Genomic DNA, 21,623 nt, shown 5'->3' with positions numbered 1-21,623 from the left:
ATACCCAACCCAAAGTTTCCCCGTCAATCCTTACTATTAATATATTAAATGGCAAAGTGAGTTTGCTTATTCTGCGTGCAGCTCAAATACACGGTCAGTTGTCAGGTGAATTGAAAAGAATAGGTATACTAGGGAAAAAAACATAGGTATTATATGTCTTGGATAAAAGCGTTGCTTCGCTTCCTATAATACTTTTGGATAGTAAATGAGGTTGTAATTTGTATTAATCAACGTTGCAATACAAATTTATCGCGGGTAAAACCGCGGTTACTTAGCAAGTAAAATTAATTGGATTCAAGTTTAGACAAATGAGGAAAATGGCAACGTAAGATTAATTAATATGAATCACAACATAAACTCGTCTCAAAAGTTATTTCTATGTGTAAATACAGATAGCATTTGTTAATTTCAATTTAAAAAAGGTTTACCGATGTTTCTATAAACCAACATGTTTCTTTATTGTATTGTATATGTTTATCACATATTCTACCGCCAAAAAGCAATATTTAGTATTGTTGTGTTCCGTTTTTAAGAGCGAAGGACTCAGTGTACCTACCGTACCGTACCGTAACAGCCTGTGAATGTCCCACTGCTGGGCTAAAGGCCTCCTCTCCTCTTTTTGAGGAGAAGGTTTGGAGCTTATTCCACCACGCTGCTCCAATGCGGGTTGGTAGAATTCACATGTGGCAGAACTTCAGTGAAATTAGACACATGCAGGTTTCCTCACGATGTTTTCCTTCACCGTAAAGCACGAGATGAATTATAATCACAAATTAATCAGTGTACCTAATTACAGGCAAAGGGACAATTCAGTTGACTAGGTTGGTGGCACATTAATATTTTTTATAGCGCCAATGTCTATGGGTGGTTTAATTACGAATATTTAAAAGAAAACGAATGAGGGGACATTTTTTTTAAAAGGTCAGTCTCATAATGTCGGACGAATGTACAATGAGCCACCACTTACACATAGAAGCCTTAGACAGAGCCTATGAAAACAATAAAAAATAAATGCATTAAAAAAATCGCATTGGGGTGCTTTATGCAAATATATTATTATATTCCCATAGCACTATAAGTTCGTAATTCGTGATGCTAAATCAAAATAAAATACAAAATAATTTTTTTGCCAAAAAAATTGCAAAAAAAATATTCTGTATAGACACCCTAATCACCTAGCGGTATGCAATATACTTTACGACCTATTCTCATGCCTACTAAATATACATAAAAAAATCATAAAAATCGTGCGAGCCGTTGGGAGAAGTTCGAGCACAAACACCGCGACACGAGATTTTTATATATTTGATTATATGTTTTAAATTTGACGAGCCGGTTGGCGTTGTTGGTAGATGCCTTGCCTTTCACGCCAAAGGTTGTGGGTTCGATTCCCACTCAGGATAGACATTTGTGAACATGTCTGTTTGTCTTGAGTCTGGGTGTAATTATCTATATAAGTATGTATTTACAAAAGAAAAGTAGTATATGTAGTATATCAGTTATCTGGTTTCCGTAGCTCAAGCTTTGTACAAGCTTAATTTGGGATCAGATGGCCGTGTGTGAAAAATGTCCCAGGATATTATTATTATTATTATAAAATAGTGGCGTAGAATACTCACCAATTAAAAATAATATGTAAAACATATTTTTAATATTACTTCTTGTTATACTTTTAAGAAGATATTTGTTAAGTTTTAAATACACTTAACTTATAACCTAAGAAGTGATAACCTGACATTATTATAAGACTCCGATAAGACACATAATATATTCTCCTGGAAGCACTCGAGTAACTAATAAGTAATAAGAAAAACGCCATCTGTTCTTCCATTATAAATATAAATATTCGATTGCGTGTACTAACTGTTCTTCTATTTTAATTAAAAATTATTGGATTGTATAAGCTACAGCCTGTTTCGAAAACTGAAAAGTATCATCAAATAAAGTTTACTAAAGTATTTAATTTTTAACGTATTTGACTGTTCCCGTTTTTCTTAGTTCCGGTTACATGTATAAAATGATCAACGACATAATAAAAAAAAGTTAGAAATAGTTGCGTTGTAGATGATAATAATATCATCCAGACCGATTTCGACCATGGTGCCAATCTCAAGAGAGATAAGCCAACTACGAAGGAAATATTATAGTCCACTAGTGTGTGTGCAAACATAGGTGCACTCTTTATTCCCTAACTCGCATAATCCGATGGGAAGGCAATCTGACACGAACGGAAATAGTTCAGGCGCAGGACCAACGGATTTACGTGCTTTCCGAGGCACGGGAGTGTACACAATTCCAACTTCCAGACTCCGTGTTGCTACTGAGAATTTTCTGACAGAAAAACCCAATAACTTTTAATTGGCCCGACTTGGGATTTGAACCCAGGACCTTCGGGTCTGCAGCCTTACATCAAGCCACTAGACCGACGAGGCAGTCAATAAATGATATTATTAACTTAAATGATAACACATATTCGGAATAAAGCGATCTCCTCTAGTTCTATTCAAATAGAAATATGAGTAATTGTACTGCAAATTATGGAACTATTATGGAAAATATCCAAATCAGCTACTAGTTTTGAAATCAATCAATCAACAGCCAATCGTTGTCCACTGCTGAACATAGGCCTCTCCCAAGGTGCGCCAAAGCTCCCTGTCCTCCGCCTTCCGCATCCAGTTTTGAAATATTATTGTATAAATCTGATAAACGAGGTATAAGTATTTTTTTTCCTAATTGCGTCCTATATGTTCGTATGTGTAAAAGATTACGTCATGTATTCCTACGAGGTTAAATGCCAATGTGGCCAATGACTCGTGAATATCAATATTATTATTTAAAATATTGTATAAAAAGTTAGTGATAAAAGTGACCTCTGGGATGCAAAACTTCTTCTGTCAAAATGTTTAAGCCTCTCACTATATATTAATGTTGGCTAATTTTAAATCTAAGCGACATATGCTTCACAAACAGCTTTTGAACTCGCTCAATTCTGTCAACGTGTATCCTGTAATAAGGTGCCCAGATTATACAACAGTATTCAAGTCTAAAACGGACATAGCTGTCAAAAAGTTTGATTATAGTCGAATTATAGTCTTTTAAAATCTTTGGAGCACCTTTGTACAAATTCGAGAGATTTATTTTCCTGTTCCATTGTTTTGTCAATATATGAGATAAAACTAAGCCTACGGTCTAGTCATGTAACACCCAAGTCATGTACTTCATTTACTTCAGTTAATTTTATGTTATTTATATAATATTTTGATAAAATTACTTTTTTTTTGCAAGAGAATTTTATGTGGTAGTATTGATCGATATTTAAAGTCGTTTTATTGGCTTAAACAATGTATTGTTTTACTTTATTTTTGTTTATGTATTTAATTACAGTAAAGTGTAGTTCTCTATAAGATTAGTTCAATTTTATACATTAGGTTTGAGAGAGTATCTTTTGCTTTTATTTTATTGTTTTTATTCGTGTGTGTATTGTGGTGTGTAAACAATTATATAATTATTATATAACTCTTACTATCACTCATAACACATTTACCGCCACTAAGCCGCAAGACTAAGTATTGTTGTGTTCTGGTTTTAGGTGTGAGTGAGCCAGTGTAACTACAGGCAAGATATAACATGTCAGTTCTCATGTTTGGTAGCGCATTGGCGAATTAATTGATGGTTAAAGTTTACGGCGCCAAAAATAAAATATTAAAACATACGTTTAAAAACAGAAATGTATATACATATTGTTTCGTGCAAAAGTTTCTGGCCAACCTTTTTATCGTATTGAATTAATAAAATAAACAAGATAGTTTAATTTTATTTGAAAAATATTATTTTGTCTTTGGAATTCAGTACAATTAAAATAAAATTACTTCAATAAATTATAAAGAAATATTTGTTGAAGGCCAAACAATTTCTTCGATCCAATCGATGAAACTAGAGACTCTCGTATACACCCCGGGTCGGTTTCTTTGTCCACATTTGATTCCAAATGATGTGATGGCCACTGTCCAGTATATTTTTCCTTTAGTTTTCAAAGGAATCTTCACCTGCACTGGACTACCAGAGTCGCCCTATAATAAAACCATTATTCGTATTATTTCCTATAAATAATGTTAAAAAAATAGATCACTTTTAACAATTGGAGTTGTATCGATTATAATTTTTGATAAGAAAGAATGTACCACGCGATGTGTTGTTCCTTATTATATCTTTTAAAATTATTTGTCTTTATTCCGTTTGTAATAATTTTTTAAGTGAGCTGGAATTTCAGTGTTTATTTTGTATTGTATTTTAACATTTTGTTACTGTCTTTTGTGGAGATAGGTTCGGCTACGATCACACGCGTGGATTCATCGACATATTTTATCCAATAAGCTATTTCGGTTATTAAAATATATTTTAATCTGCGGGATCTACACACGAAACTGTTCACTGAAATAAAATAGACATACAACGAAATAGTATTCTTGAATGTTAACCAAAGTTTATGAGTTCATATGCAGGTGACTACCACTATTTGCTTAATTTGTATTTATAAATCATCACGTGCTCGACGGGGAAAAAGAACGTATCCACCAAGTAGCGTGGGGAAAGGAATTCTAATCTTCTCCTCAAAATGAGAGGAGGCCTAAGCAGCAGTTCAATATTTACATATATTTTTTTTTTTTACAGTACTTAGTGATCAGATGTAAGTTTAATGACCTGGCAGGTATCAATGCCTCCTGTTAAGTTTCCTGCACACATCTGATGATCTTGGAACCCGCCCCAGTGCCTGTTTCGAAATTTTCGGAGAAGGGTTTCACATACAGGCGTCTCGATGAAGTCGACGACAGCAGCTTGTAGTTGGTTTGATGGTGTCCCTGTAAAAAAATATTAACTACTTCCACTAAAGATTGTTCACCGTATTATTTATCATTGTATTTAACGATAAGAATGATACTATGAATGATATGGTCAATGAATAATACTTTTGATAAATGATACAAGAACGTTAAATAAATAAACAAATTGTTTCCTGTAATGTTCTTTACTTTTTTTCTATATACATATATTAGGAAAGTAAAACGATCAAATAAACGACTTGATGTTAAGATCAAGAAGTACAAGCCAAGATCATATGTTTTGGGATATGTCCCATGTGCCTGCAATTAGACTGTCTCACATTACAAACCGGAAAACAACAATACTAAGTATTACTAGAATTTGGCAATGCAATAAGTGATGAAACACAAAAGTACCAAGTCGTTAATAATATCCTGATTATACTATGTTGATATGAATAATATTAAAATTATTTTACCGTGTTCAGTATATCCCCAACCACTCAGAGTTCCTTTAGTGTCAAGGTCACTAACGTCATTATCAGACCAAAGGCAAGCTGGTTGTACGTTGCTCATAAATTTAACTTCTGTCTGTAGTTCGATGAGGGCGATATCATAATACTTCTTTGGTGCTTTATATTTTGGATGGACGATGAATCGTTTGATCTTTACGTCCACAGGATTACCGTATATATTAAACTGAAAAATAACATATTAGCAAAGTGTATTAATAAAACTTATTCATTCATTCACATTAATTAACTAAACATTCATTTTAAGAGTATGAAATATATGTTTTATCTGAAATCATTTTTAATTTAAGTGGTATTGCTGATGTCGCTTATTCTACTTGGACACGTAGACCTTAAAGACCGTGGGTTCAAATTTGAACAAAAACTTCTTTGTGCTTTTATTCGCTTAATGTGTTATTCATCTAGCGTTCATCATTGACGTAAAAGACCGAGACAAAACCTGCAGTGTTGAATAAAATGTTGGTATGGTATAAATAAACATACATCAATCTTCAGTAGTGCGGCGTAAAAAAATGACTTTTTTAATCGTAGAACATGTACGGCATGAACGTTCGTTTAATACAAGTGTGTGTTAAAGATCTTAAGGTTTAGAAGACTAAATAAAATTTTAAATCAAATATGTCACTGAAATAAATGTACACCTACTCGAATGTATACAATTGAAAATTATGTTGCAAGCTTATTTACCTGATCATCACTAATATTCTCGACCCCCAGCCTGACGATCTCAGGCTGACTATTGACTATATCCATAGATCTTCTTACAGATAACTTAGAACAATGGGCAGCAGTTAATAAGAATTTTTTACTAATAAGTGTACTTCCACATTTGAAAACCCACTTTAGTGATGAGTTCTTAGCTTTCCATCCAATGGCTCCCTACAAAAGATATGATCAATAAATAAAATTTATTTGAATCCATGTCAATATTATGGTCATTGGTGACATATATGGATATTCAATCAAGATAATTATTTTCAACAGAGATAAGCTGACTAGATATAGTATGTAGATGATTGCATACCTCGTGAATGAAAAGATCGCCTTTTGGCCATTTAAAAAAAAATCTATTATTTTATATAACCTATAATTGTAAAATATGAGATATAAAAAAAACCGCGGAGTTTCTTTCGTTGGCTTGTCTTAGCTCTGAGGTGTTTATTTCTGAACCGGTTGTAGATGGTTGACATTTCTTACAATGCCAATGTCTAAGGGCGTTTGGTGACCACTTACCACCAGGTGGCCCATATGCTCGTCCACCTTCCTATTCTATAAAAAAAAAAGATTTATGACAATCAATAAATAAGTGTAACACTTCTATATTGAATAAAGATTTTTGACTTTGTCTTTAGATAATATAGATTCCATGTGTTCGCACAAAAATAGGTACATTCTCATTGTCGTAACAAGACAAGACTAGAGAGAGATAAAATGCAGAACTAACGACTTCATGTGATTTGAAATCGTGGCCTGGAAGTGTGCCTGCTTTCTTACTTGATGATGCGATGCAAACCTTTCTGACGTAAACTGGCTTGCTTATGTCGATATATATTATATATGAAACGTGTGTTCATGTCAATATGCAATGTGGAATTTACAAATGTAGGAGATCAATATAATCTCACCTCGAGATCCCTTAAAAGATTAGTATTTCCAAGAGTAAAACTAAAGTATGTGGCCGAAAAAAAAAAATTCTACCGTATGACATCGATATCTTAAAAAATTTAAATGGTTTTATTAAGCTTAAGAATAAGTTAATAAATTGCCTAATTGTTTTTATATTTAGGATAAGTTTGAAATTTATTAATGTGATTTTAGTTAGGATTAATATATTTGCATACCATCTTACGGTTATTGTGACTAAATTCAAAATGATTGCTTTAGTAAATAAATTAAATTGATTTAATTGAAAGTACCTTCGTGACGTGAGTTCCTGTTCGTAACCCGAAATCAGTCTCACAAAATAGACCAGACAAAACAGAAACGAGATAACTTTAATAAATGATGGGTGTAAAAAATCTAATAGGCTTACCATATGGGGAAATTCTTCATATACGGCAGGTCGACCGCCAAATATAACAGGGGTATTAATCACAAATAGAAATTCAGGAACAACCCCCTTTTTAATTTCGGAAATAAGGTATAGTCTGCCTGGAAATATAATACGATACTTACTAGTTAGACATTATTTACATAGACTTATAGAATAAGTATATACAGATCAAACATTATAAACAGCTTTTGTTCAAATCATGACCGCGCGGTATGGGGGTATTACCCATTGGATCGCAATACTGTACTAAAATTAATCCAGCCGTCCTGTCACCAGTGGAGGCAAGAATATGGTGACATGTGTTTTAGTGCGTGTTCAACTACTTACATGACAAATAATATGGAAAGCTTTTTTTTAAAAAAATAATTATTTATCTGTGTAGGACGTGCACATGTCTTACGTAAATGCATACATACTTCTTTATAATTTTATCTCTCATAAGTATTTAATTTAAGGTTGTTATAATATTCGATGTTAATATAGTTAATGTAAATAAAATAAAATTTGACGAGCCGGTTGGCGTGGTTGGTAGAACACTTGCCTTTCACGCCGAAGGTTGTGGGTTCGATTCCCACCCAGGACAGACATTTGTGTGCATGAACATGTCTGTTTGTCCTTAGTCTGGGAGTAATTATCTATATAAGTATGTATTTACAAAAGAAAAGTAGTATATGTAGTATATCAGTTGTCAGGTTTCCATAGCACAAGCTTTGTACAAGCTTAATTTGGGATCAGATGGCCGTGTGTGAAAATGTCCCAGGATATTATTATTATTATTATATTATATAATTATTATATTTACATATTTGCGTCCATTCGGTTTCATTTTCTCGATTTTCCATCTCCCATATATACTCGAAGCATTCTGAAAGAACATTAATAATAGGAAATATTTTAATACAAGCATTTCTAAATAAATATTAAAGATACTTATTGATAAACCTTATGCAGTATTACATCAGATATACAAACAAAAGGACCGATTTAGTTTTGAAAGAAAGAAATATTTTTACTGTTGATTTAATGAGAATTCAACTTAAAAAAGGAAGAATAGGCATCAATGATGGAGATGATTATGGTGATGATGGTGACGATGATGATAAATTTAGAGAACTGTTTAAACTCTTACTTTGTTCACTAATTCGACGTCCAGGCGCGGAGAAATTTGGTTTGATAGGTTCATACGGTTCACAGGGCTTACTTCCATATTTGTCAAAGTCAAAATCAATGGTTTCATTACTCTATAAATAAAATAGTACATGGAATTATAATAAAATATATACATAAGTATTTAAATAATATTTATTCATTCATTTTATCGGTAATGTTAATTCTAAGGTTATCAAGTTTTTAAATTAAAATGAGGAAGCTATTTTTAATGTTTTGATGCGTATGTCTTTTATTATCGTAACACATATATAATTAAAACAAACTAACCTACTTGTAATTTTTGTAAAATAATGTAACAAAGCGAAAATCATGTTGATTTAGAGTGTAAAACTTACCCTTATAGCGTCCATTAAAAACTTCTCTAGGGCGTCAGTAGAAGTTTGACCATTACATGCTGTAAGACGAATTATTATAATAATAAATGGAATTATTAAATAAATTATTAATGATTAGTAAGAACTTTTAGTTTACTCTAAAATATTATAATCTGTTCAATTTTGTGTTCATAAATGAATTCTTATTAACGCAAATCATTGTAAATGAAAGCAAATATTTAGGGTCAGTTTTTTTTATACCAAGTGTTTCGTTATTTTACACAACGAGCACAAAAATAATTGACACCACGAGTTTCTTATGACACCACGATTTTCAATATTAGGTATAAAGTTTAAATTGTTGTATTCTTTGTAATATTTTATTTATTTGTGTATTAAATTATGTAATAATATATATTTATATTATATAAATATATTATTTATATTATAGTAGTTATTGAATATATATATGTAAATATTAATAATATATACAAAAGAACCCACTGAAGGGTCATTTATTATAAATAATTGTTCTAGTATAAATTATTTAAGAAAAAGTACATACCGACAAAAAAAGTTACAAATATATGTATAAAAAACATTTTTGTTCATTTGATAATAAAGATGCACAAAACAACTAAAACTGAACGGTTATTAACCACAAATGAACACAAAGAGATTTGCTCGAGTGACGCTACACATCTACAGACAACGATTTAGCTTCGTTACACGAGAGGTTTAAGTTTTTAGGTTTGTTATTCGAGTCATTGAGGTATTTTAAACATGTTTGACGGCCTTTATGGATCTGTTCGTATAAATTATTCTACCGGCTTGTGCCTTTATCATATTACATTGAATGAGTAGAATTTTGAATTCTAGGCTTTAATTATCGGGCACACATTTTAAGTTTACAAATATATTTTTTAAACTTTTTTTAATTAAAAAAAAAAATACAATACAAAACCAAGCGAAGCTCGCTTGCTTAGGTATTCGCTGCGTCTAAGCTCTCTCCCTGGTTGCCGTCCCTTCGGATTATGAGAGTGTGTTAATAGTTATTCTTCCACACACACTTAGACACATTTATATTATCTCCCGTGTAGTTGTTTATTTGTGTAGGTGTTTTCATAATAATACATATAGAATACTATATCATCATACTAATATTATAAATTCGAAAGTAACTATGTCTGTTTGTTACGCTTCCACAGATAAGCCACTTAACGGATTTTGATAAAATTTGGTATGAAGCAAGCTTGCACCCTTTGAAAGAACAAACTACGCGTTCGGAAAATATCATGATTGGTTGAGTAGTTAAGTGACAGTAAAACAATCAAACTCACGTTTGCATTTATGATATTAGTTGCGTTGGTTATACTCGTAACATTATTATTTTTTATATCTATAGATAACAGTAACTATGATATACATATTTATATTTTATATTTATAAGTAAATTATTGCATTTCCATGTTTCATTCAATGTTTTTTGTTAGAATAAATAAATAACTTATTTACAAAATTTAGTTTTATGAACAAATATTTTGATAATAGAGCTTCGCGACGATAGCTTCTCGAGCAATTAAAATTTATCCTTCAAATATGTAATGAGATAAATGTAGTTTAACCATATATTTATATTGTATGGACGTAATTATAAACACTTGTTATGGTATTACCAGGCGTGTCTAATTTATTATATAATTATTAACTTCGGAATTTATACATTTTAATGTCAATTTTCCTTGTTCGAATAAATGCTTGCGATGTTTACGAAACGAAGCAACATTTTATTACGTCATAATACTCGTACAGTAACTGATGATAAAAGACTTCAAGTGAATATTAGTAACAGTAACAGCCTGTGAACGTCCCACTGCTGGGCTAAGGCCTCCTCTTCCTTTTTGAGAAGAAGGTATTTGGAGCTTATTCCACCACGCTGCTCCAATGTGGGTTGGTGGAAAACACATGTGTGATAATTTCAGTGAAATTAGACACATGCAGGTTTCCTCACGATGTTTTCCTTCACCGTCGAGCACGAGATGAATTATAATCAGAAATTCAACCCATGAAAATTCAGTGGTGCTTACCCGGGCTTGAACCCACGATCATCGGTTAAGATTCACGTGCTCTTACCACTGGGCTATGAGCTTACTATGTTAATATTAATAAATTAGTTTGGGTTAATGTAATGCTTAACAAATAAATCCAAATATGAGCCCAACACGACAGTTAGCTGGAAGTCATTGAATTTTTTTTTTTATAATATGTAAGTGCCAACGCATGTTGACATTAGCGCTGTCGTTAATATTAACCTATATCGTAATGCGCTACCAACCTTAGGAACGAAGTAGTGATGTCCCTTTTGCCAGTAATAGCTTTCTTGATAATTCCGTACAAATCGCGGTAAATGTCACGCCAAAGTAACGCCATCGAATAAGTTAAAAAACACGCACTATGCACTCAGTAGAACTATTCTGTAAGAACAAACTCAACACACACCGCAGGACACAATGGTTGACTGTCAGAAAGTGATATGCGACATTGACTTTAACATTTAAAGAATTCGTACATCGAAATAGCGTATCATATAAGTTGTAAGAAATTAGTTCTTACTGAATAGCATTATAGTTTATTGTCAGATATCAAATTACTTATGATATGTACATAAATATAATATATTTTTTATGTATTATTATTATTATTAAATGACTTTATTACACACTCACAACGAAAAAAGAAAAGACAAACAAAAGTAAAAAAAAGAAAGAAAAAAAAAAGTTCAAGAGAAGCGATGTTATATATAAAAAAAAATTGTGGACTCAACACGATGCGTGCAAGGGCGATCTTATCACTCAAGTAGTGATCTCTTCCAGACAACCCTGCATTAAGATGCTGGCAGGACCTAACGGGCGAGCGCATTGTACATACATATATATAAATGTAAACAATACATACACAAAGATACATATATACATTTATAAAACATACAACATATAACAATACATATATACATAAATACATACATACATATATCTATTTACAATACAAACATTTATAACATTAAGAGTGGACTTTGATGTGTGAAGGAAGTAGATAGGTTACAGAGATAGGTAATAGTTTTTAGTACGAAATTTGAAGATAGAAATTGAAGAGGATTGACGGATATCTGATGGAAGTGTATTCCACAGTCTTACTGCCTTTACCGTGAATGAGTTAGCATATAGTTTAGAGTGACATATAGGCAAACTTAATTTGTTGTCACTCTGGGAGCGAAGATTAAGTTGAAGAGTTGAGTCCGAAACAAGAAAATTAAAGCGTTCCTTCAGGTAGGGAGGAGTACAGGAGGTATTTTATGTATATTACGCATCAGCCTTTTGTTTTTTATATGGACTTTCTGAGTGTCTAAAAGTTACTTATATAATTATATAAAATTACTGTATTAAAAATGAATGTTAAAAAATTAAATAAGTAATAACTAGCTTTGCAATTCAGCAGGAAAGTGATGATGTATTTGTGTGTTATGTTATTTGTTTAATATTAAATAGGTCGATTACAATTGGTAATTCCAATATAATTCCTTTGTCCAATAAATGAGGAAACACGTTTCCATACTAAGGAGGTTTTATTTGTTTTTCCGGACGGATTTAAGATGAATGGTATGTTTATATCTGTTGTATATTTTATTTTAAATATAGCTTTCTATATTAATAAGAGGTATTACGAGAGGGTCAACTTACCTCTATCTTTACATAAGTTAAAACATTAAGATTTATAAACTAGGGACGCAAACTGTTTCTCCTTAATACGGTTTGCACAGCAATCTATCTACGAGATCATCAGCTCATCCAAATATTTGTTTTGTATTGTAAATAAATTTTATGTGCTCTTGTTTGATGTAATTTGTCTACAATACGACTTATTGATGACAATAAATATATAGGGAGTTATTTCTATTATAAAAATGTATGCTACAAACAAATTCGTTAATAAAAAAAGGTAACACTAGTGGCCTTTAGGTGACACGATAAATGGAATTAATTATTGCATAAAAAGTCTCGTTGAAGGATTTCTAGGAGATTATTCCCGAACAAAATGGATGACGTAAAACAAACAGTTTGTACAACCGAAAAACATTCGATGTCGGCCCGATGAAATTGGTCTCCTGAATGAATGTTGTCGTTTCGTAATCACTTTTTGATTCATACAACTTACTACATACATATACATCATGATATGATTTATATTGATTATTTAATTTTTATTTTTTTTAAATATGATTTAAAGAAAGTTTGCTACTAAATTTTTTTTACTTTTCTCTAATTTCTTCAATGCATTTAAATTCAATGCAAAATATCGTTACTGTCTTCTCAATTTAATGAGCAGTCTTTACGAAAATCTATGCAAAGTATATTTTTTTTGTTATCGTTAATATTTACTTCTTTATAATATGTGTAGTTTCAATATTCATGACTCCTTAATCTGTAAAAAATTTATTATGAATTAAAGATTACTAATAAGGTGAAACGAGTAGTTGTTACAAACTCGAGTCTATTAGTCCCACAAGATGTGAGCCACAGGAATCAAATTGATTCTTGAGTTTTCAGTGAGTTCGCAGTCAAATCACAGCGACTAAATTATTGAGCCTTTATTGTGACTGGAATAATTAAATAGTCTTTTGTTTGTTGATTGACAATAAGACGAGAAAGATGAAGAGAAGAGATGACGGTAAAGAATGGCTCTATATATGTCGGTAGTACAAAACCGTAATACAAATATCAATAATAATTGGAATATTGTGTGAAAGTCAAAATGATTTATTTAACATTGAAGCATTTAACTTGCTTATTGATAGTCAGACCAGAAACTACCACCGGTTCAGAAAAGAAACACCCAGCCCTGAGAATAACCGGTTTTTTTAATGTTGTATTTACAAAAAAAGAGAGAGATAACCATGCGGCGATCGTCTCATTCCCAAGGTGCTGTCATCCATAAATTCATTAATTGTATAATAACGTTTAGTACACAAGCGTTCCTTTACCTTTCCTGTGAATGTTTTCTTAAATAGTTTTTCTTTAAACTACATATTATCAGAAAGCAGGCGTTTTAGGGTTTTATTTTTTACTTTATTGATTAACAACTACAGCTCAAGACATTTTTGGCAAGTGATATATGTATTTGGATGAAAATGAAAATAGAAAGCTACTTGATGCCAGAAATTTATTTTCATTATTGGAATTGGAGTATATAGGTCTCTAGTATGGAGTAAAATAATTTTGTTATTTTTATTAAAATATTTTTTTAATAATATAGATATTTATATTTTTATTTTATTAGGAAGCCAACACTGTATACAATTTATTTAGAACACTCTTAAATATATTATACATAAAAATTGTAAGCCTTACTATAGGCTTACTTAATATGCATAGATAAAAAATTAGTACATTCTTCGTAAGTAACGTTGTTTAAAAAAACTACGTTAACCAAAAAGAGCTAATATTAACAAGTTAATAAAAAAATATAACAAAAAAAATATTATAAAAATAAACAATTAAATTAATTAATGTAAATAAAAAATTTGACTAACTTACTATAACATACTAGAAAGAAATAATGTCCTATAAATATACATAAAAAATGTTAATTTATCTAATAATAGCCATATATGGCCAAGTTTTCTGTTAAGCTTGCAGCGGACTTGAAGCAGCCTTCAGTTTGCAGCGCATCTAAATAGAACATTTGCGTTTAAGTTCGTTCACACGTGTTCTAACCACTGGGTCATCTCGACTCTCAAATTTGTATAAGATCTACGTAAGTTTTATTTGAGTAAGTAAAATTTACTTTCATTTATATTATATAGGCATGTTAAGACAATATATATCAACCGTTTAACATTTATAACCGTTTTTGATAGTAAAGGTAGGCGTACGAGCATATGGGCCACCTGACAGGAAGTGGTCACCAACGCCCAATAGACATTGGCATTGTAAGAAATGTTAACCATCGCTTGCATCGCCAATGCGCCACCAACCTTGGGAACTAAGATGTTATGCCTGTAATTATACTGGCTCACTCACCCTTCAAACCGGAACACAACAATAACAAGTACTGCTGTTATGCGATTTCCATTCTCATAATCCTAGCCAAGAATTCTGTTATTATAACATCTTAAACTTAAAACATGGATATACGAAACTTATTTAATATCTATAGTTATGGAAATAATCATTTGTTTTTACAATTATTAATTGTGACACCACCATATTATTATTGAAGTTATGTCATACATAAACTTTCCTGTTACTTTTCAATCATTGTTATTAATATAATCGAATCGAATTTCGTAAACTGGGCGAACACAAATATGTATAAAATGCTTATCGTTAAGTTTTTCTTGTAAAAATTATTTATAAGTTTTTGCTCGCGACTTAATTTGCTATATATAATAAGTATTACCGAAATTTAGTTCAAATTTCATTCACTATCACAATATAAAAAAAATATAAAAAAAAAGAATTTTTATTTTTAACGTAGCTGCGGTAACGTAGCTTATTATTTAGTATTAAAATTTAATGACATCATCAATTGAAGAACCACATCCTAGTTTTGAGTTCTAACATCATCGCTCAAGAAACTAACATTTCACCCAAAGCAATAGTTCCAAGTTATCGCGCGCACCGCTCTGACAGCAGTTTCCGTTTATTCAGCCCCATTAGGCAAGTAACACGATAGAATTTATAATGTATACTATGTAACTTGTAATGTAAAATGTTATGTATGTGTGTTGAATATACGAGATTTTCAAAGAATTATAACATTCTTATTCGGAAGGGCGAATTTTTAATAAAAAACTGCTCCAAGACTTCTTACTCTTATGTCGGCATCGACAGCTCTCTTTTAACTAAACTGAATCTGATTTTACCAGCTATCTTGGCTGTCTTCTATGAGCTAAGAAGGTTTGCCGTTGATGCCACTTCAAGGAGAACATCATAATCACGAATATAAGCTAAATATCATTGTTACACGAAATAGTGTTATTGAGTTGAATGTTATCAGTTGAATGAATGAGCACTCCTGACAATTATAAATAAAAATATAAATGGACTGGTTCCTCGTGGTTTCATCCGCGTTAAACGTTCTTGCTCCGACCCCTTGGTTCGTAGCGAATTTTACTAATTATTTTAAACAATGTCATTGAGATGTGATTTTTCGCGAAAACAAATGCAGTAAGTAGCAAAAACCTTTTTATCGTTATAAAAATAAAACTAACGGGATTTATAAGACATCCCTAATGAACTATATAATTAAATCGAATTAACTATCTAGTTTTTTTCTCAGTTACTTTTAGCACGATTAAGAATATAAAAAAATAAAGCATTAGGGGATACTGCGTTTATTTTTCTATCGAGATTTTTTTATTGTTTTATGTTTCAGATTAAAACTATTCTCTAAAATAAAATGTATACATACGATATTTTATTTTGAACAGGATTCGATATTGCAAAATTATGTAAAAAATGACTAATTTCATATAGACCGTTTGCGACACTGATTTTATTTTGTAATATTTATTTATGTAGTTTAATCAAATATTCCCGCGCGAAGCCGGGAATGGCAGTAAATATAGCTAACATAAATATCTGTCATAGCGGCAACCGAACCCGACGCTTAAGAATGTCCACTGCTACTGTCGCAGACGTTTTTATGACGGTAATTTGTAATTAAATAACAGTATCAGCTTAATTTTCCTTAACAATACCTATGAAAATAAAAAACTTCTAACCCATGCATTTGAAGTCTATATACAATTTTTTTTTTTAATTATACCTTTTTAACTATATTGTTAACCTAACCAATGCGTCACCAACCTTGGGATAAGATATTATATATTATGTGCCTGTAGTTACAATTGCTGTTTGGCGATAGAATATGTGATGACTAGGTACCTATCCAGACGGGCTTACAGAACCCACCCACCGACTTGTGGCCCGTTGGATTCTATGACAGTTTTCTGTGACCTATCACATTATTTCACGGAAATTATACTGAACAAAAAGATTGTAATTTAATAATATAAATAAAAGAGTTTTTTTACTACTACTACTTTTTGTTTTATACTAAGAGAAAAATGTTAAAAATATTGCAGTCTATAAGTCTCTCTTATGAAAATGAATAAAAAAAAATAACCAACCATTTTCCTATTCTACGATACATTTGCGGTTGCGTCGAAGTTGGGTCGGAATAGAATCGGTAACGTATCGTAGCCGTTATAAATTATTAGAATGGGCCTCCTGTGATTGATTGGTATTTTTTTATAAATTTTATATATAAACTTAAAAAGCAAATCTCGTTTTTAGTACAAAATTTCAGCCAAATCGTTTCAACTGCTTATAAGCAATTGTCGTATATGTATTATTAATTTAATATTATAAAATACCTAAATATTTTAGGTTACACATATTTAATAACTACCTGTTATAGATTTGACTTATAATTTTTATGTTAAATTCATAGCACTATAATTAATAATTATTTATTTAATTAATAAAAATAATTGCAATAGAAAAAGAAATTAATATTACACTTTGGTAGACCAGTAAAAGTAAATAATAAAGAAACGTTAAAAAGCTGATTTAAAAAAGATGATGCTGATGATGTTTAGCGAACATAGTATAAAAACATATGTTACATAAGCAATTAATGCTATAAACAAGCCAAGTCACTCGGATACCTAATTACCCACCGCGCAAACACAGCCGTTTGACGCCACTCCGCACCGTTGGAACTTCGAGCTCGCCCAAGTTAGAAAACGTAAATAAGGACCTGAAGTTAGATTTGATTAAATGTCAAGAGTAAATATTTTTGCGAATAGCCAATCGTAGACGCTATGGTGAAGTTTTAGCTTTTATTTGTTATTCAAACTACGAACATTGTTTTGTTTCTTAGTCGAGCAGCTGATCTCGTTTCTTAGTTTGCGCTTAACGAATTCTCTAGCGACAAGCTGACTTGAATTTATAATAATAATAATTTAAACAAAGTATATATAACATGCACAGCTTAAACTACTGGGGCACTATAAAAATTTGCATACGGGTTCCTTTTACACAGTAGGCTAGGAAAGAAAGGATTTTTGAATTTGTTACCCCTAACGTAAGTGATAAAAGGCATTAAATTTGTTCATTTTAAAGAAAGAAATGAATTCGAATGAATTGAATTTCTAATGAAATAACTCAGAATTATGACTCGAATAAAGTCGCGGGTAAAGCGCTACTAAAGTAATCTATGGTATCTATATGATACCTTCCATCATATAATATTATGTCGGAGTAGTATTCAGACTTATTTTAAGGGAGAAGTATTTAAAGTTTAATACAAGCTGTTTCACTTGACTTACATTGACTGCCTCGTTGATAGCTACTAGGGCTAGATAAAAGACCGCAGACCCGGAGATCCCGGGTTCAATTCCCAGGTGGGCCAGTAAAAAGTTATTGGGTTTTTTGTGTCGGATTGCCGCCCATTGGATTATGAGAGCTAGGGAATAGAGAGTGCACCTGTGTTTGCGCACACGCTTGTGCACTATAATATCTCCTATTCAGTTGGCTAATCTCTCTTGAGATTGGCCGCCGAGGCCGAAATCGAGGCCTGGAGGAACTTATATACATTTTTATTATATATATTTGTCTAAAATTCCATTCTTCACATAGTTTATCACTCCTAAAACATTGAATGTTCATGACTCACTGCTACGCTCCTATGCTTCTTGAGAAAATTTGGAGTTTAACGACGCTGTTCTTATGCGGCTTGGTGGATACACATGCATACATTTTTACATTATATTTTTATCTGTCACAGGTGAATGCAAAATCATTAGTATAAAATTAAAGTATCCTAATCAATGCACAGCCTCGGTTCTCTAAAGACGACATTGCCTAAAATAAATTTTGAATACATAGTTTTCGACAAGATCTGAACCCTCTGTTGTTTTCGGTAAGACACATGTTATGTTTTGCGCCATCATGCTTGAGACTGATATAGATTAAATATGATACAACTTTCAGTCTACGTAAGTAATTCTCAGAATGAGATGGAAACACGCTCTTAATTATGAAAAAGTCTGACTAGACTTAAACGCGGCGTGGCTTAATTGAGTGAAAATGTACTTGGTCATTAAGTGAAATCTTTGCACTCCTAATGAATTCCTCGGTAGTATGTGACTAAAATAATTTATCAAGCCTTATGTTGACGCAGAACGGGGTCGCCCTAACGATCCAAGTTAGGTGTGGACTCGAAACATTTATTATTTAGACGAAGTGACTTCCATAATAGCCTTAAGGGCATGTTGCGACACGGTCACCGACCTAAATTTAGGTGATCTGTACTTAGATTACACAGTATTAAGCGCTTCTCAGCGCTTTAGCAAGGCAAGGCTTATTGCATAGTTATTTTGAATGGAATTCCTTGCATATTTTACGAAACTGCTTTGTTCTTCATGCTACATGTCATACATTAGCATAATGGTTATTACTATTAAGACATTCGTCTGTCGTGATGGTCGAGTAGAAAGTCTACACAAAAAAATCGTTTTACGTTTTTTTTTAAATTTATGCTTATGTAACAACCTGTCTACACGACCTGCAATTAGTGATAGTATATTTAGTTTATTTTATTTTGTTTTCTCAAATTTAATTAATTTTGTGATAGTTTATTAATTATTATGTCGTATTATTTTTCTGTATTTGTATTTTTAATATTTTTGGGATGGCAACGCGGTTTTACTTAAAAAAGACGGGAATAATTTTAAGAGTTGTCACCGTGAAATATTGTAATAAAACGCTGCCGAGTTGGATAATTGGTTTTATTTAATATAATCAGTATCAACCACGCTCCACATCTGTCTACCATAATAAGTTCAAAAAATTATGTCAAACCCTAACACATATGTCAAATCTGCGTGATATTATAAGAATTACTGATCAGGATCATTTCATTCAACTACAAGTGTCGCTTAAAAAGTCAGACGAAATAGCCATGCAATCCTTAAGGCAAATAAAAAAGGTTTCATCTCACCATCATCAGGACAGCAAAGAAAATCGGAATCAACAATCCTTTTTTTATATAATGATTACGTTTTTAATGCAAATACATCATAATCTATTATTAGAAAAACACTGTTAATTCGCTTAAAACCTATATGGATCTTGCCAACATTTTATAAGTTTTATAATTTTTCACAACTTTTGCTTGCACATATCTTTCCTTTGTTGTTAATTTAGTACATAGCTTATTTATTTCCTTATTAGATTTGTGTTTGTTGTTATACATAGATTAATCTTTAATTACATAAATTTTTATAAGCTAAAAATATATGAACATAAATTTTTACTTACTATTAATTGATAAAACAAGTGTAATAATAGCAACTTTGAAAACTATTTATGGAAACAAAAACATAATTTTTGTAAACGACAAAATTTATAGTAGCATATAACTTTATATTTTTTTTATAATTAATTTCATATCATTTATGGACATTACACGAACGTTTTCTGCGGTGAGTTTTGATCCAATGGTTCTACTCGGCTTAAGCCAGTAAAAAGTAATTGAGATATTCTGTCATAAAATTGACTATATGTATAATATGGGTTCTATTATAGAAGTTGGCTAAATTTACACTCTGGGTCTCCGTTATAGCACATACTGCCTTTGGCCCTGCGCCTAAACTATCACGTGTCGAATTGCTATCAAGTGCCGATTGGATCGGAATGAGATATGAGTATGCACCTGTGTTTTAGCACACAGTTGAGCATTATAATATCTCCTATACATTAAGCTAGTCTCCAGAATGTCAAAACAAGATAAAAAACAACTAGAGAGAAAATGTAATAAAAGAAAAATATATCTATAATAAATATAAACGCAATAAAGTCATAAGGATATTCTACAAAAGACGGGGCAATAAGTGTCGATCCGATATTTCGGTATAAAGTGGTATAAAGTAAATACCGAGATAACCATTGTTGAGGATGGCAAGTTTCGTAGTCTTTCTGATCACGCACTGTATGCCGGCAGCGTTCAGGTCAAGCTGATACTCGAATGTACGCAGCGCTATAGCTAATAAAGCGAAGCAGTTTATTAGGATGACTCTCAGCTATGACCTCGTAAAACTTTTACGCAAATTAAATGATTTGTTGACGATTTTGGATGTGATTTTTAAAATTTTCAATTAAGCGTGAACATACATACTTGAACCCTTTCAAAATAACTAAAAATGTTGGTAAAGTTGAAACAAAAAAATGTTCGACGTCATTTTCAAGTAACTTTTTTCATTTTTAGGTAATATAATTATTTATTAAGATATCACGTAGTTATTATGGGACTTATAAAACTATATAAATGAAAATCATTAGAGTAAGATTCTTCTAAACAATGTAGAAAAAAGAACCTTGTGCGGTTGGGGACCCTCGTCAGGAACGAAGTTCTTTGCGAAATATTTCAACTCAAAATGTATCTTAAAATGTAGATTTTTATTGATTGCTGTATTTTTATCAAACCAAAAAGTGCAATCATCCATTTTTTATTTCATCATATATATTCATCCATTTCATCCATTTCATTTATATATATATATGTATATATGCATGCCTCGCATAATAAAAAGTTTCATTTTGCTGTACTTTTCATCTAAAAGATTCTGTTGGAATTGACGTTGACGTTGAGTGTTTGTTTTTGGCAT

General features: G+C 31.5%; 1 protein-coding gene across 1 annotated transcript; it reads right to left on the bottom strand.

The window, feature by feature from the left end:
• Nucleotides 1–3,794: 3,794 nt before the first annotated feature.
• Nucleotides 3,795–9,775, bottom strand: LOC126773389 (serine protease snake-like). The gene is made up of 9 exons (XM_050494325.1): nt 9,456–9,775; nt 8,912–8,970; nt 8,536–8,647; nt 8,209–8,271; nt 7,386–7,504; nt 6,041–6,232; nt 5,300–5,519; nt 4,702–4,859; nt 3,795–4,070 (listed from the first exon to the last, which is right to left on the bottom strand). Exons 1-9 carry the CDS (start codon nt 9,490–9,492, stop codon nt 3,879–3,881), a joined length of 1,152 nt encoding a protein of 383 aa, XP_050350282.1. The 5' UTR covers nt 9,493–9,775; the 3' UTR covers nt 3,795–3,878.
• Nucleotides 9,776–21,623: the final 11,848 nt, after the last annotated feature.

The sequence above is a fragment of the Nymphalis io genome, chromosome 14 (genome assembly GCF_905147045.1).
Source record: "Nymphalis io chromosome 14, ilAglIoxx1.1, whole genome shotgun sequence".
Lineage (NCBI taxonomy): Eukaryota > Metazoa > Arthropoda > Insecta > Lepidoptera > Nymphalidae > Nymphalis > Nymphalis io.
The sequence above is the reverse complement of the archived record's forward strand: the minus strand, read 5'-3'. Positions and strand labels throughout refer to the sequence as shown.